General features: G+C 37.3%; 1 protein-coding gene across 9 annotated transcripts in view; it reads right to left on the minus strand.

Moving 5' to 3' along the window:
• Tbl1xr1 (TBL1X/Y related 1) overlaps positions 1-25,095 on the minus strand; it is a 146,983-nt gene that overhangs the window by 31,451 nt on the left and 90,437 nt on the right. For 8 of the 9 annotated variants that reach the window (XM_090342419.1, XM_090342409.1, XM_090342393.1 and 5 more), the window contains one exon: positions 12,168-12,270. In XM_090342419.1, coding sequence (XP_090198545.1) covers positions 12,168-12,225 — 58 coding nt within the window. In that variant the 5' untranslated portion in view covers positions 12,226-12,270. Of the gene's footprint in view, positions 1-12,167; positions 12,271-19,275; positions 19,444-25,095 lie in introns of all 9 variants that reach the window. The other variant, XM_090342384.1, reaches the window with a different exon arrangement.

Below are 25,095 nucleotides of genomic sequence, written 5' to 3' on the forward strand. Positions count from 1 at the left end.
CAATTAACCACTAGGAAACCAGGAATGGCACTGTGGCTCAAGGGGTAGGACCAGTTGCCTTAACAAAAACAAACAAAAATTTGAACTCCTGGATTTCAAAATTTAGTGTCAAAATTTAGTAGTGACATAACTTTCCTCAACAAAAAGACTTAAACTTAAAAACTTGAAGAAAAAAAAAAAAAACCTTTAGAAATCATTCTGTTTCACTCAAGATAAGTGACACCAAGCAAGGTAGATGAAGTGACACTTAAAATTTCAAATTTCTACATATGAATTGTTGACCACCTCCAATATTTTATCTGTTCAAAATGAAATTTAAAAATGAAAAAAATTCTAACACTTAAATTCATACGCCATTTCCTTCTCTTTTCTTTTTTTTTCTTTTTTTTGGGAGGGGTGGGGGGTATGTGCTGTACCAGAGCTTTCTTAGAGCATAGCTTAGTGGTAGAGTGCTCACCTAGCATGTACAAAGCCCTGCGTTTAATTCCTAAGTGCTACATACACAGAAAAAGCCAGAAATGGTGCTGTGGCTCAGGTGGCAGAGCTCTAACCTTGAGCAAAAAGTGTCCAAGGACAGCGCCCAAGCTGTGAGTTCAGGACTGGCAAAAAAAAAAAAAAAAAAAGAAAAAGAAAAAAGTCATACACAGACGGTTACAGTTACTAAGTTAGGTAAAGAGTACATTTCTTTTTGGACCTTCCCTTCCTTTCCCTTGCTTTCCTCTTGCTTGGCTTTTATGATGGCATTCTACCACCTGATTACACCTCTACTTGATCAGTCCAGTATTTTGATGGTTAGAAATGAGTCTAAGGAACTTTTCTACCCAGACTTGCCTTGAATAGGTATCCTCATGTCCACATCCTGAGTAGCTAGGACTACAAATGTGAGTCATTGGTGCCTAGTTTCACATGCTACTTCAATGTATGAGATGAAGCCTTTAAAAAGTTGTTTGGGCCAGGAGTTTGGCCTAGTGGTAAAGTGCTTGCCTGGCATGCACAAAGACCTAGGTTCAATTCCTCAATACCACATTTACATAGAAAAAAGCTGGAAGTAGTGCTGAGGCTCAAGTGGTAGATAGAGCTCTAGCCTTGAGAAAGTCTAAGGACAGTGCTCAGGTCCTGAGTTCAAGCCCAGGACAGGCAAAAATAAAAAAAAGTTGTTTGTCACATTGTACTATCTAAATAAACTCCTTAGGAAAGAAAAGAAGCTAATTAAAAACCAGTTTCTCCATCTCCTTCAATAGTTACTTAAACATGAAATACTTAAGACCACAATACTCACATAACAAAAACTTTTTCTTTTTGAAAGTGTAGCTCAAATTGAAAAGCAATTAGAAGCTGATAGACACAAATGTGGTTATTTTCTTTAGCAGTATCATGGCTTATCAAAATTTGCTGTAATATTTTAAAACTATTCAAATCATACATGTCATGCAGAATGTTAAGAAATTTCCAACACTAAGTAAATGAATAAGTGATTATATTTTGGTTCCTGACTAAACTGATTCAGCATGCCTAACAAATCTGTTATGCAGCCTGTTTTATCCTAGTTTCTCAGTGGTTAGTACATGGTTATCTTTACATTCTAGTTTCAGACTTCTCCTGGCATCTATTGTGAAATACTGTGGGCTCACAAACAGCACAAACAGCTAGGAAGTATTTTAATTACTTTATTGATAGTCAACGCACACTTAAGTTGATTCTTCATATAGCTCCTTCCTTTTTTCTGTGGATCCCTAACCATTCCCTACCCTTACCTACCCTGAGTGGGAGGGGTAAGATTAAGTAAAAGGTGCCTGATATAACCTATAAATAACATTATGATTAAATATAGCTACATACAGCTTTCAGGTTAATCTGAGCTCACAAAATACATTGGGGGAACCTTCTTTTTAAATTATCCTATCAAGAAATCAGCAATTCCTCGACTGTGACTAGACTCCTTGCCAGGAGAGGATGAAGACAAAGGATACAGAATGGCAATGAAAAATCTATAAGCAATGATGGTGGGAGTTGTTTTAGTTCATACCATTCGCAAGTAACCTCAATAATCAAAAACGGGGGAAAAGCCAAAGAGCTGTAAGTGGCTTAGAGATTTAAGAATATCTGGAGAGAGAGGATATCATTTTTGGAAGATATACATCAAAGTCTATAAACATAGTACCACTTTATTACATGACAATTTGGATTAATAGAAAACAAAATAAAGTAAGGATTCAAATTCAAAGACATTGTACTGTCTGTCTAGAAAAGCCAACATTTGGTCATGGACAAAGCTAAAACTGAGATGAAGCTCTGACTTCCTGACAAAGGTTACATCATAACACTATGCTCAACTCAGGGTCTTGCAAAGTATGAAATATGACAGCATGTTATTAGCTATACTTGGTACTAAGTTTATCAAATGTACACAGAGTTCATAATTTCAGTATACTCCATTCTTACTCTATTGAATCTGTTTATAGATTTAAAGCTCCAAATAACAAGGTACCTAAAAAGTTTATGTTGCGTTGCGGGTGGAGCTCGAGTGCTATAGATAGCTTGAATTTGTTTTGTCAGACCTGAAGCTACCCCAGGTGCTTCTGTAAACCTCAAGGCACTGCCAAAGTTTTTAGTGAGTGTTTTAGATAACAAGGAAACATCCTGGCTGACATTGGTATTGTTCTGACATTGCTCATTAATGTTCACCTAGAGAAGGTTCACACTTACACATTCTGATTAAATAAATGTTAAATTCAACTAAAATGTTTTATTTTTATTATAGAATTACATGGCAGGTCAAAAATCATATTCAAAAGTATTTACCTCTTTCCTTTCCCCCAAATTTTTATCACTGGAACTTCTGGTCTTATTTCAGTTAGACCTTTAATAGTTCTACTAATTTTCACTTCTTTCTTGCCTCTTGCATCCATTCAACCATTTGCCAGATTGTATCATTCAACCTCCAAATTCTATCTCTTTATCTTCTCTAGTCTCTCATCTCTGTCCTTGGCTGCTAGAAACTGATAGTAGTCCCATCAACCTCTGCTTGGACAATTGCTGGCTTAGGCTCCCTTCTTCCTTCCCACATCCAGTACTACTGCTAGACTACTAAGTATAAAACTAAAATGGGGGGCTGGGAGTTTGGCCTCGTGGTAGAATGCTTGCCTAGCATGCACGAAGACCCGGGTTCGATTCCTCAGTACCCCACATACATAGCAAAAAGCCAGAAGTGGTGCTGAGGCTCAAGTGGTAGAGTGCTAGCCTTGAGAAAGTCCAAGGACAGTGCTCAAGCCCGGAGCTCAAGCCCAGGACTGGCAAAAAAAAAAAAAAAAAAAAAAAGGTCGTATGGTCCCTGTGGTCTTCCTAACACACTTCTATGCATAGCATAGATATTTTGTAGTCCTGGCCTTACCTATAGCTTAAGTCTCATCTCTCCAAATCCATATTCATAGTGGCCTACTTCCTAGTGCACGTTTAAAACATAAATGATGATAGGCTGGAAGCATATCTTAGTGGTAGAGTGCTTCCCTTGCATGCATGAAGCCCTGGGTTTGATTCCTCACTACCACATAAACAGAAAAGGTCAGAAATGGCACTATGGTTCAAGTAGTATAGCACTTGAATGAAAGAAGCTCAATGACAGTGCCCAGGCTTTGAGTTCAAGGCCCAGGACAGACAAAAACAAGACAAAACAAACAAGCTGGGCTCAGTGGCTTATACCTGTAATCCTAGCTACTCAGGAGGCTGAGACCTGAGGATCTCTGTTCAAAGCCAGCCTGGGCACTAAAGACTGTGAGATTCTTTTCTCACAGAAAACGGGAAGTGGGGCTGTGGCTCAAAGGCTAGCCTGGATCTGAAGAGCTCAGGAACAGCGCAGGGCCCAGGCCTTAGAGTTCAAGCCACGATAGATAGATAGATAGATAGATAGATAGATAGATAGATAGATAGATAGATAGATAGATAGATAGATAGATAGGCAGGCAGGCAGGCAGGCAGGCAGGCAGGCAGGCAGGCAGACAGACAGATAAAATAAATCTTATATGACAAACTACAGGTAACTTTTTGAATACATGTTATACAACATGTGGCTGAGCCTTGCTCTTTTTTTCTCCTCCCCTAAATGAACAGATAAGGCCTTGCATTCCCAAAGGAGTAAACAGTTTCTATATGCTGATCCACGTACAACAAATACCACACTGTAAGCATCTACCTGGGTGAGTGTTCATGATGTATGCATATTGACTATAATGGGCTGCCTAAGAAAGGGTTGCAATCAAATAATCCTTTAATTCTGGGAAACTAGTAGATGAATTGACAAGCAATTCAATAAACACCTGCTCAATTACAATACAATTCTTCTAGAATCTGTTTTTTCCTAATTATGACTCCAGATGAAGTTTATAACTTTGAGTTTTCCTTGAAAAGCAATGTAAAACCTGACAAAAGCCAATGTCAACTAATTTTATAAATGTTCTTTATGAGATAGGTGTCGAGAAAGAGGGTCTCTCAGTCCATTAGTCATAGAAGATCTTTTCTGCATTACTTATTTCAGGGGTGTTTTCCCTTGAGATTTTAGGAAATTGTTATGATCTTAAAGGGGAGCCAGTATTTCAAAGCCTAGCTAGCAACTCTAATTTGCAAAGAGAGTACAGGAATAAGAAAATGCAATCATGAAGCCTGGCACAAGTGGCCCACGCCTGTAATCCTAGCTACTCAGGAGGCTGAGATCTGAGGATGGAGGTTCAAAGCCAGCCTGGGCACTAAAGAACGTGAGATTCTTACCTCCGATTAATCACTAGAAAATGGGAAGTGGATCTGTTGCTCAAGAGGTAGAATGGTAGCCTTGAGCTGAACAGCTGAAGGACAGCACCCAGGCCCAGAAGCCCCATGACCCACCAAAACAAACAAACAAAAAAAATTAAAAAAAAAAAAAAAGCAGCATCTTGAGCATCCTAGTTATAACACAGGATATATGGATCAGACAACTTATATTTTGAAAAATAAAACTATGTCAGATATCAATGGTTCACAATTGTAATGCTAGTCACTCAGGAGGCTGAGATCTGAGAATGGCAGTTCAAAGCCAGCCTCAGCTAGGATGTCTATGCAACAATCTCCAATTAATCACCAAAAAGCTGGAAGTGAAGCTATGGCTAAAGTGATACAGTGCTGGATGGGGGGGAAACTCAGAAACAATGTCCAGGTCTTGAGTTCAAGCCCCAGTAATGCCACAAAAGGGGGGGGGGCAGGAGGAGAAGCAAGACTCAATTATGAGGACAAGTGTCCTAGTCTATACGGAGAGAGGAGACAATAACCTGATTTATTCAATGTTCTATTTATGCTCAGGGCAGAAAAGACCAGGAAATTAAACTTCTGTTCACATCACAATATACTTCATTTATCCCCAAATCTACTTTCAACTTTTCCCTCCAGATTCAGGTTTCACAAAAGGTATAAAGGAGAAGAAAATGTTTTAGGGAGCTTGGATACACAAGGTATACAATTTTGTGCCCTAATTTCACTCTTTAAAATATAAGGCTAGGGCAAATCTCAGTGGTAGAGCACTTACACAAAGCCCTGGGTTCAGTTCTTAGCAGTACTCCTCTTTTGTCCCTCACAAAATAAACCTATAGCTAATGTTTAGATGGATTTGATTTTCTGAAATAATTTCCAATAGGATAATTTCCAGCAAATGGATTTATTCAACTACTAAATTATTCACACCATAGCTTGACATTTGGACTTATTTTTTTATTAAAGAATTTATTAACATTGATTTTTACATCATATTTCAAATGACATATTTAACAAACAGGTGTTCAAGGAGGGAATCTATATACAATCACTGGCACTTAGTTTTTAGAACTTAATCAAAATTAGGCTAAGAGTTTGTATATCATAGGTACATATTAATTTATGAAATAAAACATTATGTCTATAGTCATAGGTTTTATGTCTATATAGTTATGTTTATATTTCCATTTCCATGTCCATAGCTTTGGGTATGCAAATACTGAGTCCTCACTCTTGTACTCTTTGGATCTAATATGCACTTATTTTTAAAAGAACCTTACCTATACATCTGCATGTATTTATTTTTTCTCTTAATTAGAAAAGATACACTTGGAAGGTGAGGGGGATATGAGCATTTTTTTCCCAGTTATAAAAAAATAAGTTTTCTTCAACCGAAATGGACACCAGAATCATTGTTTTCTTCCAATAAGGTATCAAACACCTAACTTGTACAAAAGACATCATTTCGTTAGCTTGTATAAATTGTCAAAACTGTCCAGTTACTGCCATTGTGGAATGTATTGCTTCTTAGGAAGAAGACACAAATGACAAGATTTTCATAATTGTCAAATTGCTTTAAAAAATTAGGCAAATATATAAACATATAAATTTATGTATACTTCTTTCTACCATTGCTACACTGGCTATTTCTTTAAAAAAAAAAAAAAGAACAATAATAATGGTGAGATTATTAAATGAGCCATACTGGCACTAAAACTCAGGGGCACATCATATGCTTGGCTTTTTCTGCATGAATTTGGCAATCTACAAATTAAGCCACACCTCCACTTCTGGCTTTTTGCTGCTTAACTAAAGATAAAAGTTTCACAGAGTTTTCTTTGCCTAGGTGGCTTTCAAACTGAGACTTTTAGATCTCAGTATCCTGAATAGCTAGCATTGCATGCTGAGCCACCAGTGTCCAGCCAATAATCCAAACATTTTTATGTTTTATGTTCTCAGTGACTCCTGTCCTTTGAAAAATGAGTCAAGTAAGAATGTGTACTAGGAATCCTGAGTTAAGTGAGTTATAGTCACTCTCCTTATAAACACAGAAAGTCTGATGTGGAAGTATAAACACATAAATGTTATCAGCACCTATGAAATTTGCTTCCTGTTAACTGTTCAAGTGTAAAACTATCATGTGTCAAAGTAAAAGTAATTGTGTACTCACACTGTAGCTGGTCATCTAACTCTTAAGAAGTATAAGGTAAACTGGAGCGCTCTTCACTCTGGGTGATGGATGGCTAAGGGAACCATACTGACTGACAGTTTAACCTGACTCCATCCAGTCTGTTGTTATAGCCTGTCTATATGCGGCATGGAGAATTAAGTATGTATGAAGCAATGATAGTTACCTAGTCCCTTATCTTTTTCGAGCCAACAGAAACTGCACTGTCACTGCATTAGTGGCATTTTATTCACCATTACAGGGGTTCAGAGAGAACTATTCAAGAAGAAAGGCAAGTGAATTGAGCTATGTATGTGGTGTTGTATAGCCTTACATTATACATATTCACACTACTAATTTTACATATTCACATTATACATATTCACACTACTAATTACTAATTGTAATTTTATAAGTAAATATAGGTTGAGTATGTACTTCAGACTTCAAATTTTGAGGTGTTTGAAAATCCATCCAAGATATATATGTGTAGAGACTGCTTATCTTGGGGACTGGACCCAAGTTGAAACACAGCATTCATTTATAGTTCATGCATAGTCTGAAGGTGACCATAGTGTTTTAATTTTGGTGTGCATTTAACTGAGACTCATCACTATGAGATCAGTTATGGGACTTGCTTCTATATACATCAAGACTTATTATTCTGTTTCTATTTTGAAGTACTCTGGATTTTAGATTAGGGACATTACTCCTCTGTAATACCTGAAGAGCCCTATCAGAAAAAGCAGTGTGGTGTAAGACATAGATGGCGCTGTGACACCTTTGGGAAGGGTCTGAGCGTAAATAGTAAAGGAAAGTAGGGTCCGAGAGAGATAAGGTGATTTGTTTTTTAATTAACCCAACATGTAAGTCAAGATATATCATCACTTTGAATTGCTAACTTGTGACACACAAATGCTAGAACAGCAGGTGTGACCATAGGTGCATGACTGAAGTACTCCCTTTTTCAGTAACAGTACTCAGCCATTAGAAAATAATTCAGTTTAGTAATTAGGGTCTTTTGTGTTTGAGACTTTTGGTAACTTTTTCAAGCATAAGCTGTTTACTAATACCCAACATTCCAGGACGTCATTATGAAGCTCTCCATATGTAGGAGAATGGGGCCTGTTACTACCTCAAAACAACTACCAACTCAAGTACACAAAGGAAGAAAGAGAAAAGGAACAGGGGAACTAGAAATCTATAGGAGTCGAGATGATATAAAAGAGAAGGGAAAGACCACACAGGAAATTAAAGTTCCGAATCATCTTAGCTCCTCTACCCATGTTTTAATTCTATCAGGTTTTATTATATAACTTACCATCTACCACTAGGTACTTATCTGCATACAGCTGCTATATGAGTTATTAGGGTAACAGTTAATATACTTAGGCAAACTCTAATTAAAGGTAAAACAATGAATCAAGTCAATTGTTATTTATAGTACCATGTGTCAAATACTTTGAATTTTCTATTTATCTCAAAAGTGAAAGAAAATCATGTTAAAGGTATGAATTTGGGGGAAAAGGAGGTACAGTGAAGACTTAACGACAATAATATTTTCCAAATATCTTAGGTGCTTATATTTCCTTTGGAAGTAGGGTGCTGTAAGTCCAATCAACACTAACAAGGCTGGCGTGAACAAATGTACTAAAAAGGGTTTCTTAATCACATTTTAACGAAACTTTCCTAAGGCATGTCTCAACTTTCTGACAGAAAGTCTTTAGAAAATGAGATAGCTGAGGATATTTCTTCTGTTCTGGTAGTCTTCTCAAAACAGATCTTTGTATATCTGCAGAGCCTTTGTCTGCTATGACTGTTCCTTTTCTGCACATTTGCCAATCCAATCCACTGCTCTTTTATAAAGAAGCCAGGAAAGTCTTTCAAGAGAAATCATAATGAGCTTAAAGCAATTTAGATTTCCTAAATGCTTCATCATAAATTACCTACAAATACCTCTTGTATGTTATGAAACTAAATACTAAATCCCCAAAGGAGCCCAGAGAATAAATTCTGCTTGGCTGGGAATGTGGCTTAGTGATAGAGTGCTTGGTAAGCATAGTGAAACCCTAGGGTCAATTCCTCAGTACCACATACACAGAAAAGGCCAGAAGTGGGGCTGTTGCTCAAGTGGTAGAGCGCTAGCTGTGACCTAAGAAGGCTCAAGGACAGAGCCCAAGAAAAAGGAAAAACAAAAACAAATTCTGCTTAAGATCAGTAGATTCCAAGCTAGAATCTACTGCAAAATTGTCATATTTACATCAAAGATCACAACCAAGAAGGGGCTTTTAGAGTACATGGGAAATATACAGATCTAGGTCACTCTAGAAATTTTGTTGTGGACAACATTCATGGTTCAACCTGAACTGTCCTGGGCTCTCAAAATTTCCTAAAGCTCGCTACTGTTTCCCATTTCTGTAAGTAATTTCAAGTGCCTATCTCATAGCATCCTTTATTAACAAAAACATGCCTTATCAGTCTTGTAAACCCTGCCCACAAATATAATTACACCAGTATAGTGGCAGTTCTTCTTTAGAAGGAAAGTATTATAGTACAACCTCATCTCACTCAGTGTGTATTTTTTTTTCCTGTTCCTCACTTTTGCTTTGAAACTCTAGTACAGCTATGAATGAATATCTGGGATCCTTGTAAAATGCACATTCGTGGGCCCAATTTGCCATTTTGTAAGAGATCCTGATGTACAAGGTAATCAAAGCAGACGTTATAGAATTCTGGTAGAGGGCCAGGCGCAGTGGCTCATACCTGTAATCCTACTCAGAAGGCTGAGATCTAAGGATCAGCAGTTCACAGCCAGCTCGCAGTAAAGACCATGAGACTCTTATCTCCAACTAATCACAAGAAAGGGGGCCATGGCTCAAGGGGTAGGGTGGTGACCTTGAGCTGAAGAGCTCAGGGACAGCATCCATGCCCAGGGGTAGAGAAGTAGGTAGGCTTGAGCTGAAGAACTCAGGGACAGCACCAAGGCCCAAAATTCAAGCCCCATGACCTGGGGGGAGAGGAGAGGAGGAGAGAAGAATTCTGGTAGAAGAAGTTTGAAAACTGATGTCAAGTTAGATTCTGAAAACAATTTCAAACATCTTTAGTTAAGAGTCTCATTCCCCTCCCATAAATCAATGTAAATGGAAAGCTACAGCTTTGTTGTGCATATTCTGGTCCCAGGGCTTGAACTCAGGGTCCTGGGAACTGTCATTGAGCTTTTTTGCTCAAACCTAGTGGTCTATCACTTGAGCCACGGGATCATGTCCATTTTTTCTGTAGTTAACTGGAGATAAGAGCCTGTGCTGGTATTGAACCTTGGTCCTCAAGCCTCAGCCTCCTGAGTAGTTAGGATTACAGGCATGAACCTCAAGTGCCTAGTTGAAAGCTACAATTTTTATGAAGGGATTATTCTCATTTAAAGATTTTGGTGCTTAATAACATACTTCATCATCAATATAAAAAAAGTACGAATAAAAAATGCACTTAAGGCAATAAACAGAGACTTTAAAGGTACACACCAAAGTTAAACTGTAATTTTTGCTTAATTTATAACATAAAACACCTAAAAACATGGAATTTATAAACATTTGTCACTGAGAACATAACTTGAGAGAATTGCTAATATTTAATGACTGAATAATCTTTCAGAAATTAAATCAAAGTATTATCTTATTGCCCCCCTTTTCCTAACTCTATTGTCTTAAAGGAAAGCAAAAGGGCAATCTGAGTTCATTCCCTTACTCATTCCAGCCTAGTCTTGTCCTAAGTAACCTTTGCACAAACTGACCCACCAGACACAACTGAGCTGTCCAACAAGTAAACTAAACTAACTGAACTAAAAACTTGCCTTTTGAATACAGCAATAAGCCTTCATAATAATCTGTTCTCATCTATTAATCACTCACTGTGCTTTTTGTTTGTCTAAAAGCCCTAAAGGCTCTAGTCCAGTCAGATTCAACTAGAAATCACAATGTTTTCACTCAACAAATCTTTTCCATTTTGGATAAATATACTATATAATAACTCCACCCAAACACCCACTGGTTACATATGTAACAATCTCTATGGTCATGACCTTTTTTACTTTATCAATCAGATTATCCAAACAAGTCTTTTTAGTCCTCATTCCGATCTACCTTATCAGCATAAGCAAAACAATACCTATTAACTTCAAAGTTTCAAAATCAGTTATTCCCAGCTGTTATGTTAATTTCTAATACCTCTGTTGCCTGTCTTTAAGGCTTGATTGAGGGCTGTTTTAGCAGTTCATATATCCTGAGACTAAAGAACATCTTGGGAATAGAAAACCCCCATCCATTAAAAAAGAAGCATGACTAAGCTACAACAGGAACTAAATCAGCGAACAATGAACATTATAAGCTAAGAATGATTCAAATCTCAAAACAATATACACTGAGGTCTTAGTATCTTATAAACTCATATCTCTATTCTTTGAGTCCTCTTACATCTACCACAATTATTGTTTATATTACACTTTAACTTGCCTAAACAATATAGTATAGTAAATTTAAGGTACAGTTCCTAAAATCCATTTCTAGATTGGTGGTTGACACTTCCCACCTCACAATAATAAACTGTCCTTCTTTCCCATCAACCTGGGCCCATGTACAGCCAGCAATTTTCCCTCCTATACATTTATATTTTATTTACTCAATAAATTTGCATCTTTCCTTGTTTTAGAACTAAATCTCTATCTACAAAGCTTGATGACTAATTGATTTTATGCTAGTTATAAATGGTTTTCAGTATATATTTATAATCGCCCCCAATACGTTAATTAAAACTCAAATCAAGGATGTATATACTCAATTTCAATAATACTTATAAAAGCATTCTGAGGAAAAAAAAAAGAAAACCAGTTAATACCTAATTAGGAACAATAGCATTTAACTGAGCTTAGGATATGCAGTACCATTATGATGGTTTTTGAGAGTGTATTAATATAGTTTTATAACAAATTGTAAAGCTGGCCTTTAGACAGTGAAAAAAAAGTAACTATTACAAATATTTGCCTACAATGATTGCAACATATTTGAAAGAGTCAGAGAGTTAAAACCATGCAGTAAAACACAGCTTTAAAATAGCAGTCCAGACATTAGGAAACATACAAGGTAAACAGTTTGGACTGATACAAATTTCAAATGCATAAAAAGATTATTTTGAGATAGAATAATTTGAGGTCTATTTACTTTATAGAAGTACTCACCTGACTCTTGCAAGTATCTATATACCAAGAAGTTGACCTCATCACTGCTTATACTCATCTTTATTCCCACTTAAACCATGAGGTCACAACACAGGATATAACCCTAAAAACAAAACAGAGGTAATTAAGCATTTTCAGAAAATATTTTAGACAAAATTATAAACAATGTCTACAAACTTTATTATAAGTAGGATGCCATTATATTGTCTAATAAGCCCTAACAAAGTTACTTCTATAGTTAATATAATTTTTATACAACGAAAACATGGCAAGTGTTATATTTGCAGCAAAGTAACAGCATAATGAATAGCAACCTGTAGGAAAGGCTTCAGCATCATGTTTGACAATTATACTGATTGACATAAAAAGCTGTTGCTGGGCTGGGAGTTTGGCCTAGTGGTTAAAGTGCTTGCCTAGCATGCACAAAAACCCTGGTTCGATTCCTTGGTACCACATATATAGAAAAAAAAAAGCCAGAAGTGGTGCTGAGGCTCAAGTGGTAGAGCTCTAGCCTTGAGAAAATCCAAGGACAGTGCTCAGGCCCTGAGCTCAAGCACAGGACTGGCAAAAAAAAAAAAAAAAAAAAAAAAGAAGAAGCTGTTGCTTTTGCAAATTTTAAAAATCAAGAATTACTTGAAAAATGACTTTAGACCACTGGATAAGGAAAGAACCATGAGGCAAGTACTGTAGCTTTCTTTAAGTAATCTGGTAATATGTGATGTTTCTACTTGTCAACAGGTAATAGGCAATGTTCAATTCCTAAATATCTAGGTATGTATAAACACAGAGAGGTTAGAATACAGTTCCCAAAACTCAAATTCTCTTACTGCACATATTTAAATCCTGAACAAAGAGGTAAAAAGGACCATTCTTATCCATTCTCACACCAGAGGACCAATGTAAAGACTAGCAATCTTTTCTGTTTAGAGACAGACAGCAAATAAATATTTCAGTTTTTCTCAGCCCTGTTAAAACTATTCAATTCTGTGTTATGTTACAAAAGCAGCAATATGTAAATAAACAGGTGTTGATATATTCCAATAAAACTAGACTAACATTATAATTTGAATATCACAGCTATTGCTATACATTAAATATTAGTTCTCCCCCCACACACACACACTTAAAAATGTTAAAGCTCTTCTATGCTTGTGGTCCTTATAAAAGTGTAGCTAGGCAGGACTTTTTTTTTCTTTTTGGGTGTTGATCCTGGGTGCTTGAACTCAGGGCCTGGGCACTGTCCCCAAACTTTGCTCAAGGGTCCTTTGGTGATTAACTGAACAAGAGAGTCTCATGGATTTTCCTGCCCAGGTTGGCTTTGAACTGCAATCCTCAGATTTCATCCTGCTGATTAGCAAGGAATATAGCTGTGAACCACCAGTGCCCAGCTTACTGACCTCTATTTTAAAACACATATACTAGCATCTATTCAGAATAAAGGGGTGTCTAACACTGGAGCTTGCTACATGGTCTGCTCCAGGGGTTTCTTTAGGAAACACATCCGTCTTAGGTATCATACTTCCCAGACATGGAATTAAGATATAAAGGGAGGACATTCTCCAGATGCTTCAGAGGAGTGCTATTACCAGTCACTGCTCACAGAGATCAGCACTTCTGGTTCTACTTTCCTCCTTTCAGTCAAATGAAATTTTCAGTTACTTGTATTGCTTAGAGTGTTGATTACATGCATTCGGTAACAAAAAGGAAACACTACAAAGAAAATAGAGGTACTGGTATATGTGTAATATCTCATGAGAACTATTGGTCTCATGGGAACTATTGGGTACTATGAGAGTGCTTGAAAACACAGATAAACTTTATCCTGATACCCTCCAAGTCAGTAGGGACAAAGACAATTATAACCTGATACAATTAAGAAAACTTGGAATCCATACAACTTAGGTTTAAGGTGCAAATAGGCAAAGAATAAAAAAAAAAAAAACGGTGGGGTAGGAGCACATCCTAGTGCTAGCGTGTTTGCCTATCATGTATGAAGCCTTGGGTTCGATTCCCCAGAACCACATACACAGAAAAGGCCGTGGCTCAAGTTGCAGTGTTAGCCTTGAGTAAAGAATGTTCAAGGACAGTGCCCAGGTCCTGAGTTCAAGCCCCAGGACTGGCAAAAAAAAAAAAAAAAAAAAAAAAAAGCTGGCATTGAGGCTTCTGTAGTAAACAGTGTTAGGTGATCTTTTTAAATTAAATTTCAAATGTGTCTATTTTGTTCCTACTAGGAATACATTATTTCTCATTCATTTGAACATTAAGAAAAACAAAGAGGAAAAGTAATTCCCATTTATACAGTACTTGTTGTTATAAAGTATACACAGGTATAGGTTTAACATGTGCCATTTCATTTCCTTGTCAGTATTCCTTATTTTATGTGGTGATGATGACATGAGAACGCCATTTCTGTATATAGATCTGACTCAGAAATGGTATTCAGACATTGAACTTTATTGACTCACTAATGCATGGATAATGAAAAAACTATTAACTAAAGGAATATAAAGAAATTCTAACACTGGAAAGTCCTGTCACCAGTTCTAAGTCATAACATGTGCTGTCAAATCCCTAAGTACAATGTGAGCTATCAAGGTATAGTTTACAATGGACTGCCACATACATAAGTGACATTCTAAGTGGTTAGGCAAGACTGCTATCATACAAAGACCACAGTAATTCCAACAGCCTTTAAACATGTAGAATCATGGGTTGGGAGTTTGGCCTAGTGGTAGAGTGCCTGTCTAGCATGTATGAAGACCTGGGTTCAATTCCTCAGTTACCACATACATAGAAAAAAGCTACAAGTGGTGCTGTGGCTCAAGTGTTAGGGCTCTAGCCTTGAGAAAACCCAAGGATAGTGGCCCTGAGCCCAAGCCCAGCACTGGCAAAAAAAAAAAAAAAACATACAGAATCATTTACAAAATGTGAGGGAACTCTGCATTTGGGCGTTGTCCCTGAGCTCCTCAGCTCAAGGCTATTGACCTACCCCTTGATGGTTAATTAGAGATAAGACTGAACTTTTTAGTGCCTGGGCTGGCTTTGACCTTGATCCTCAGATCTCTGCCTCCTGAGTAGGTACGGTTACAGGCGTGAGCCACTGACCCTGGCTTACAAATTGTATTATCTGATGTGTGCTTTTCGTCTCACTGCAATGCAAAATTTTTCAGCTACCATGCTACTCAGTGCTAAGTATCTTTCTGAAACCAAAGATGTATGAGGACAATACCACTTTTTAAATATAGTGAGCTTATTATGCCTTGACTACTAACACAAACTTACAATATTAACAACAGCAAGTATATGCAGAAGGGGAGGAAGCTGCCTCAGAATGGGACTGCTATTTGGAGGCACACACTGTCATGTCATTAATAAGACCATTTGAGTACAACCTAGTCCACAAGGACTAGTGTGCCCTGGAAAAAAGACATCAGTGATGTGTATAGAAGAAATTCAGACAACCAGCTGTGAATCAATGAGAGGCGTTTCAGAAGAAACCAACTCCTGCTGATACTTGGATCTCAGATGCCAAAACTCCAGGATTATGAAAAAGAGTATCTCTAGCACAGTCTCTGGTATTCTGTAACAGTAGCTCTAGCAAATAGAAAATATCTCACCATTTTCTGAGATGCGTTTGCACTATTACTCATACTGATCAAATGAGGTAGACTCTTGGGCCTATGCTCCTTTGAGTCTGGCTTACTTCACTTAATATGATTTTTCCTAAGTCTTTCCAAATGGGGCGATGTTGTTCTTTCTGACAGCAGCATAGAATTCCATTGTGTATAAATATCACATCTTGTTGATCCACTCATCAACTGAGGTTGGTTCCATATCTTTGCTATGATAAATAGTGCTGCAATGAACATCATTGTGCTAGTGGATTTAGTATGTCCTTGTTTCTGGACAATTGGGTAAATGCCTAGTAGTGGAATTTCTGGGTCATAGGGGAGCTCTATGTTTGGTCTTTTGAGGAACTGCCATACTGCTTTCCATAGTGGTTGAACAAGTTTGCACTCCCACCAATAGTTGGTTCTTTGAAAAAATTAACAAAATGGACAGACTCTTAGCAAATCTTACCAAAAAAGAAGGGAACATACCGAAATGAACAAAATCAGACCAGAATGGTAATATCACGACAGAAATTACCAAGATCCAGAGCATCATGAGCGAATACTTTTCAAACCTTTATGCCAACAAATTTGAGAATTCTTAGAGTCTTAAAACTTAAAGTTTCAAAGTTAAACTCGTGATTGGTCCCACTCCCACAATGAAACATTTCCAGGAACAACACCCTTCATTTCTCAACTCATTAAAAGTAATTAAAATCCAGTGCAAGGGAACACCACTTTGTATGGTCAAAACATTATACACTGAATAAAATAAATTTTAAGACACCTTTCACAGTATGTGAACTATAGCTTAAAATGTGATAAAGAAAACATTACTTGGCTAGCTAAACTCCTGTTTATCAGCATATATTTTAAGTTATAAAACAAAAGCAACACTACAATCTAAATACAAGTAGAGAATTAAGAACAAGCTCAAGTTCTTCATGTAATGATTATTTCAGCTTATTTTTAATACAAACAAAAGCTCCAGGCCAACAGAATCAAATTATTGATTTCTTAAAGCATCAATGGCAAACAGTATCTTAGCACTGAAAATTATAACTGTGTTGCGTGCTTATCTACAAACTTGAGCCACAGTACCACTTCCTGCTTTTTTATGTATGAGGTACCCAGGAATCAAACCTGGGGCTTCATGCATACAAGACAAACACTCTACCACTAAGCCACACAAGAATAGTATGTTCTCATGGCTGTGCCCAATAGTATTTGCAAAGAGAGGCACAATGGATTTATTTAAATTACCATAAACATTGTTAAATTCTTTTTTTTTTGGGGGGGGGGTGTAGGACTTGAACTCTGGGTCTAGGAATTGTCCCTGGGCTCTTCAGCTCAAGGCTATCACCCTATCCTTGAGCCATAGCACCACTTCCAGTTTTCTGGTGGTTAATGGGAGGTTAAGTGTCATGGACTTTAGTGGCTCAGGCTGCTCTGAACTGCAATCCTCAGATCTCAGCCTCCTAAGTAGCTAAGATTACAGGTGTGTGCCCAGCTAGTTAAATTCTTTTTTAAAAAAATTCAATTTCAACAGTGGTTTACACCTAGCTCCTCAGGAGGCTGAGGAATGAGGATCACAGTTTAGAGCCATCCTAGGCAGGAAAGTCAGTTTTGCTGTGGCTTCTGCCTTCAGCAGAAGCTCAGGGACAGCACCCAGGTTTCTGAGGTCTGAGTTCAAGCCCCAAGACTAGTTAAAAAAAAATAATAGGGCCGGGAGTTTGGCCTAGTGGTTAAAGTGCTTGCCTAGCATGCATGAAGACCCGGGTTCGATTCCTCGGTACCACATACATAGAAAAAAGCCGGAAGTGGTGCTGAGGCTCAAGTGGTAGAGCTCTAGCCTTGAGAAAGTCCAAGGACAGTGCTCAGGCCCTGAGCCCAAGCCCAGGACTGGCAAAAAAAAAAAAAAAAAAAATAATAATAATAATAATAATTGATTCAAAGTTTTAAAAAGATACTCTCTATTAAATATTTTACTTACATTAGGACAAGATTTCTTTTTAAAATAAATCTCTTTCTATATTTCACTCATAAATTACACTGCAAGATATCTTCCATAATTTGAATGTAAATGTCCTAATGAGAAGACTATTGTATAACCACCAACAGAAACAAATGCAGAGTTCAAACAAATTAATGAAACAAAAGGCCCGGGAGTTTGGTCTAGTGGTAGAGTGCTTGCACAAAGACCCGGGTTCGATTCCTTGGTACCCCACATACATAGCAAAAAGCCAGAAGTGGTGCTGAGGCTCAAGTGGTAGAGCTCTAGCCTTGAGAAAGTCCAAGGACAGTGCTCAGGCTCTGAGGTCAAGCCCAGGACTGGCAAAAAAAGAAAGAAAAGAAAAAAAAAACACTGAGAATTACAAGAAAAGGTATCTACTTTTTTTCAATGGATCATCATTTATATGTCAAAGAACAAAAATGGATTTTGTCTAAGGACAGCCTTTGGAAAAACACAAGACCTGATCTGAAAAATAGAAGGTTTAAAAAAAAGAGCTAGGGAGAAGGTTAAGTGGTATAATACCTGTTTCACAATAATGAGACTCTTAAGTTCAAACTACATGAAAGGATAGAGGGAGAAAGGGAAAGAGAAGGGGGGTGAGGGAAGAAAGCATTAATGTTCAAGAGTTTGTGAAGAATTTATAGTAGATTTTAACATAAAATTCACAGGAAGCAGGAGGCAATGGGTTCAATTCCAAGCAACTATATTAAAGAAGGAAAAAAGAGGGGGGAAAATATTTTTTTAAAAAAATGATTTGGAAAATTTCCAATTACATATGTTTGTAAGGCCAGAGGATTTTTTTCTCCTGTTCATTTCAATAACATATCCCAACCCATGAATGCAGAAGCAGCTGTGAAATCCCAGCTGTCATTTATTAAGCTGGAGATTAGCTGGGCAAAAATATAAGTATTCCAATCTTCTCATCATATAATTTGTCTTGGAAAATAGACTGTGTCAATATGAACTACATGTTAATATGTGGTATATGTTAAAAACATAATTTCATAATGTGTAATATATAAAATATTACAATATCAGCCGGGTGCCGGTGGCTCACACCTGTAATCCTACCCACTTAGGAAACTGAGATCTGAGGACTGTGGTTCAAAGCCAGCTAGGCACAGAAGTACATGAGACGCTTATCTCCAATGCCTAGAGGTCAAACCCCACAACTAATATATCACAATATCTGTTAGAGTAAATACCAATACTATATATAACCCAGATTAGCAAAAGGACACTAAAACCAAAATGCTTGAGACCTGCTGGTATAAAGTGATGTCCGAGTTACGGCTTTCCTGGAGAAATGGGAAAATAGCTTCATTACATTCCAGTATGGTTCATAATTTTTATCCATATGGAAATATACATTAGTTATTCAATAAATCTGTACTAATGAAACAGGTACCTAAAAGCTGAAATATATAAATATATGCAAGTTCCAGTGTTGATAAATCATATGGCATTTAACTCTAAAACATACCAGAAGACTGTTACTTGGAAATTTTCTGACACTGTATCTTATACAAGCCATTCTTTGCAGTCACTGTATTCAACAACTTTACTAGAATTTCTCTCTTAAATCATGCATGTATTGAATATTTTACTGAGTTCTATCTTCTATGTCTGCCACTCTTCTAGGACCTGAAAACTGTAGTAATAAAAAAACAAATGAAGATTTTAAAAAAAATGACACTTTGATGAGGAGGCTTTGTAACCACATTCTGGATTAAATCCCATTTCCTAGCAAGTTCTACTACAAACATGGGCATGTTAAGGAACTGAGGTGAGAAAGCAATAGAAAAGAAGAGCAACAACCTACAGTGCATCCACACCTCTCGCATGTCCTTCCCTTGTGCAGGGTCTGCACAGCCCTGCATGGGTTCTATACCCACACTCAGCACTTGTAGTCAACAGGAAGGTTCCAGGGCTGACAGCCTTTTCCTACCAACTGAGACTTGAAGCTAGTCTCTCCCAGGCTTTATTTCCCAACTAGATCATTCATATTAAAGACTACATGCAGGTACACTTTTCACCCCAATATATATAGCAACAATTACAACATAACTTGGGCAGTAAAGCAATTCACTTAATTATATCTGTGAATGACATGAGAAACAATACTAGAAGTGATTTTTTGCAGAGGGGCGTGGGGAGAGACAGTCCTGGGGCTTGACCTCAGGGCCTGGGCACTGGCTTTGGATCCTTCTTGCTCAGGGTTAGTGCTCTGTCACTTGAGCCACAGCACCACTTTTGGCTTTTTCTGTGTATGTACCCAGGAATCAAACCCAGGGCTTTCTGCATGCTAGACCCGCATTCTGCCCTTAGGCCATACTCCCAGACCCTGCAAGTGATTTTAAAATAATTTTTAGCAACATTTTTTGGTTACATTTGGCAAATTTTCTACATTGCTCCTCTGTACTCTGGAGACACATAAGCGAGAACTGCAACGAAAATGTAGGGAGTAGGAAAAGAGTATGGAGGACAGAGATGCAAAACTTGAGCCCATACACACATGCTGCTAGTCCTAACTACACAATTACTATGGGTATATTAAAAGAAATTCAGTGTACTATTAACTCCTCAACATACAGCATCAACATTCTGAAAGCCAGGAAGATGACAAGACAGCCCAATAGGGCAAAAGCATGTTAATGAATAACAGCTTATTGTTCTGCTTAACTAGGAACTAGGTAGAAGCAGAGAACACCACATTTACTTAACTCAAGATTTCTCTAACTTGAGGAAATATTAAGAGAAAAATCATAATAGTTTCAAGTTAACAAATAAAGTACTGCACACTTTCTGAAACATATTTTTAATTTACTACTGAAATGTATGCAATCCTAGAAATTCACTCTTCAAAATCAGACACACATGTATGCCTCAGAATTAATTTTTTTTGTTCCATGAAACTTTGTAAACAATTATATCTGATTTAGTATAACTATATCTGCCAAGCGGGTCTCAAACAGAAAACAATTAACCAGCTTAAAAATAGTCAAGGGCTGGGAGTTTGGCCTAGTGGTAGAGTGCTTGCCTAGTATGCACAAAGACCAGGGTTCAATTCCTTGGTACCACATACTTAGAAAAAAGTGGTGCTGAGGCTCAAGTGGTAGAGTTCTAGCCTTGAGAAAAGTCCAAGAACAGTGCTCAGGCCCTGAGCTCAAGCCCAGGACTGGCAAAAAAAAAAAAAAAAAATAATAGCCAAGGGACACTACACTGGGCACAGTGGCTCACACCTGTAATCCTAGCAACTCAGGAGGCTGAGATCTGAGGATCGTGGTTCAAAGCGAGCCCCGACACTAAAGTCCAGGAGACTCTTATCTCCAATTAACCACTAGAAAATCCAAAGTGGCACTGTGGTTAAAGGGGTAGGGCGATAGCCTTGAGCTGAAGAGCTCAAGGACAATGCCTGGGCCCAGGAGTAGGGTGGTAGTCTTGAGCTGAAGAGCTCAGACAGCACCCAGGCCCAGAATTCAAGCCCCATGACCAAAAAAGAAGTCACAGGAGTAAGATGAGTTTAGAGTCAGAGGGTCTTACTAACACATGATTTAAAGTTAAATTTTGTGCTGGACTAAGCATGTGTAAGTAATTATAGACTATGCCAAAAGATTTAGCCTTATGGTTCCTCAAAAATTTCATACATATTACAATAGCATGCAGAGCTTTTAAAATTTTATATACAATGAACTGTGTACATTGAATTTTAACATGCTTATAAGCATGTGATAATATTTATAATTATACATAAACCATCCTCTTATTCTAAAAGTTATTACTTTTTTTTTTTTTGTTAGTTGTTGGTGCTTGAACACTGGGCCTGGGCACTGTCCCTGAACTCTTCAGCTCAAGGCGAGTGCTCTACTACTTCGTCACCATGCCACTTCCAGTTTTCTGGTGGTTAACTGGAGGCAAGAGTCTCACGAACTTTTGTGTCCGGTCTGGCTTTGAACCATGATCCTCAGATCTCAGCCTCCTAAACAGCTAGGATTATACTGTGAGCCACCAGCATCCAGCAAAAGTTATTATTAATACTGGAACAGTATGTGCCCTCTACATTACAGATCAAACTATAAGCCAGACAACAATACCCTAAGCTGACATGTGCACAGAAAGTATGTTTAGGTACTTGTGATTTATTAAAAACCGATCAGTGATCCGTGCAAAATGTGATGACTTAGAAGAAGCAGCTCTTCAGATCAAGTATGTTTTCAAATCTGTGTGTACCAGTTTCCTGGTTAGTGTGGCCTTAACCAATTACCACAATAGAACTCAGTGTCTCCATTCTGGTAACTAAGAGTTCAGAATCAACTGTTCTGGTAGGGCAACTCTATCTCTTGAAGATTCATTCCTCTCGTGTGCCAGCACCTGTTTCCCTAGGCTTTCTTTCCTTGCCTAATAATTACCAGTTTCATCCTCTGCTCAATTTTCACATAAGCCATCTCAAATGGAATTTTATCGGTCCAATTATGTTAAAATGAAGTCCAGCCTTGTAGCTTCATTTTAATGACATTTCAAAGATTCTATTCCCAAATAAAGTCAGTATTTTTTCACTAATCAAGTATAAAATGTGGTTTCATACACATTTCCACCCTATAGAGAACTAAGTATGTTGTAGCTTGCAGAGGTATAAAGGATCTGAAAAGCTGAAGGTTTGAGTCCCAACCCAGGCAAACAAAAAATCCACTTCATTCTAAAACCGCTAGACTCAAATGCTCAACACTGCTGATCCAATGAAACAACTACCCACAGCTGGACGCAGTGGCTCATGCCTATAATTCTAGATACTCAGGAATCTGAGATCTGAGGATTACAGTTCAAATCCAGCCAGGACACAAAAGTCTCTGAAAATCAGGGGGCAAGGTGGGGGAGGTGGGGGTGTATGCATCCAGCAAGCAAGCAACACAAACACCTAAGATCATTAATGTCATGTTAACAAACAAAGAAGCACCAATGCAAAGGGATTTTCTTAGGGTAACAGGCTGATGTGAACAAAACCAAACAAACACTACATTTAGACACAGTTCTGCATTTACACTGTAAAAATAAAAAAATTTTATTTCATGTTTCCTTGACAGTTACATACAGTACTATCAACTCATTATTTGTAAAAACTGATGACTAAGAAAGGTAAATCCAAGTTCTATTTCAGGATATCCCAATAAATGAATGAAGAGAAATTCTTCACAGAATTTCAGAGAATGTAGAAGCAATGATATAATTAGAACATAATCATTTTGATATTTCTAGAAAATAATAGATCTAAATAACAATCATGAATGACTGTTAAATCCACTAGAACAAACTCTAACATGGAACTTTATAACAGATGGTTTTAGTTCTCCTGGGATGTGATAACAACGAAAACCTTACGTTGGGTGCAATGGTTCAGACCTGCTGTAATCCCTGCCAGTCGGGAGGCAGAGAAAGGAAGGACTGAGATTCCAGACCATCCTGGGAAAAATAAGAGGGACTCAGAAAATAACAAGAGTAAAATGGGCTATGGATATGATTCAAGTGGTAGAACGCAGTTCAAACCTAAGTACCAGCTCCCTCAACCCAATCTAAAAAACAAAACAAAATAGAACAACACCTTGGATTGGGGGAAAAATAAACAACAGAGTTTTTTCATTACAGTCCTAGAAACTGGAAAGTCTAGATGCCAACAGAACAGGTGTCTACTTGGAAACCATTTTTGTCTTGTAGGTGAGGTGGCTCTGTCATATGACAAGAGAGCAAAGAGAATACAAATGTGCTGTCAAGGAGGCTGAGCCATCGGACATGTTCATCTGCAGCTCTATAATTCAGGAGGAAAGTACAATGTTCTTTGGGCCTGCTGATTTATTATTTTTTTGAAGAAAAAAAAAGATTATACCACACAAATCCATAATCAATAATTAGTACTCACAATGTGAAGAGCACAAAGCATCTATTCTATTCTATTTTCAAAACTTACAAAAATGAACTGACTTGAGAAAAGAAGAACAAGAAAATCACACCATAAAGTGCTTTTCTCCTCCTGTATGTTTGTGGTTGTCTGACTTGGTACTACTCAATTATCTAATAAATGAAAGGTTTAATACATTATAGCCAGTAAGAAGGAGTCTATAGTTGCTTTCCTTTCAGTAGTTTTGTATTTAAGAAGCATACTGGGGAGTGGGGGTGTGGGGGTATGCTACAGCATTAGCCAATGAGCAAAAGCAGCAGGTACCGAAGAGTTCCAGTGGGGGAGTGGGAGTGAGAAAGAGGGAGAGCAGGGGAAAGAAGGGGAAAAGAGGGAAGAGAGAATTTTTTGGCATGAGTAAGGTTAGTTTATTTGCATATACGAAAACAATGAAATAAAATTGTTTTAGCAGGGGAAAGTAAAAAGGAGAATGTTAGAAAGGATATTATTGTTTGTATTACACAAAATATAATGAAATCCCCATGGAAAACTAATATGCTAATTTTTAAAAATCTGCTTATTTTGCTGAATCTAGGTTAGAGGAATGAAAAAATGTTTTATCTTTAGCATTAGGCAGTAGAAATAAACTCATCTACAAAATACAAGCTGAGATTGAATTGCAATAAGTGAACGCATTCTAAAGTAGCTTTTACTTGCACATTATTATTACTAAAAAAAAATGGTGCCATCAACAGACATACGGGATAGTAAGGGTTTCAGAGGTAGTAAAGGTTTCATACTTATGGTGATTCAATTAATAAAACGGTGGGAATGACATTACACTTATATTCACTTAAAAATGCAAACTACATGAGAGTAAACATTTGATCCTTACAATCATTGTTGTGCCAGGCATTTAGCTAGATTCAGAGATAGATGCTCATAGTAATTTATTGAGAAAAACAAACAAAAAGAAATGAATGCAGGTTTAAGTGGTCAATAGTACTCTAAATGACCTGAGTTCATTGGTCTTTCCTCATCTGTTTCCATACTTACTGTTCTTACATCCTTCATTTCAATAACTTCTTTCTTTCTGACCCAATACTAACTCAAAGAAAACTGGTTACAATCTGATTTCCGTATCATTAGTAGTTCTCCCTGTGGTGTATCAAAATCATCTGGCAGCTTTATCAAGGTAAACTTAGAAAAATACTCATTTCTAATTTCAGCAAGCCAGATGTAGTCACTGTGAAAATAAATGACATTATAGTCATTGAAAACTTTAAAGTGACATGAAAATAAAACAAAAGCAAAATTAGTATGTTTGTATATATGTATATATACATATGTATGTATGTACACACACATATAATAGTCAGAAAAGCTAGAAGTGAAGTTGTAGCTGGTAGAGGCCCA

This window comes from Megascapheus bottae, chromosome 1 (genome assembly GCF_031878675.1).
Source record: "Megascapheus bottae isolate mThoBot1 chromosome 1, mThoBot2.hap1, whole genome shotgun sequence".
Lineage (NCBI taxonomy): Eukaryota > Metazoa > Chordata > Mammalia > Rodentia > Geomyidae > Megascapheus > Megascapheus bottae.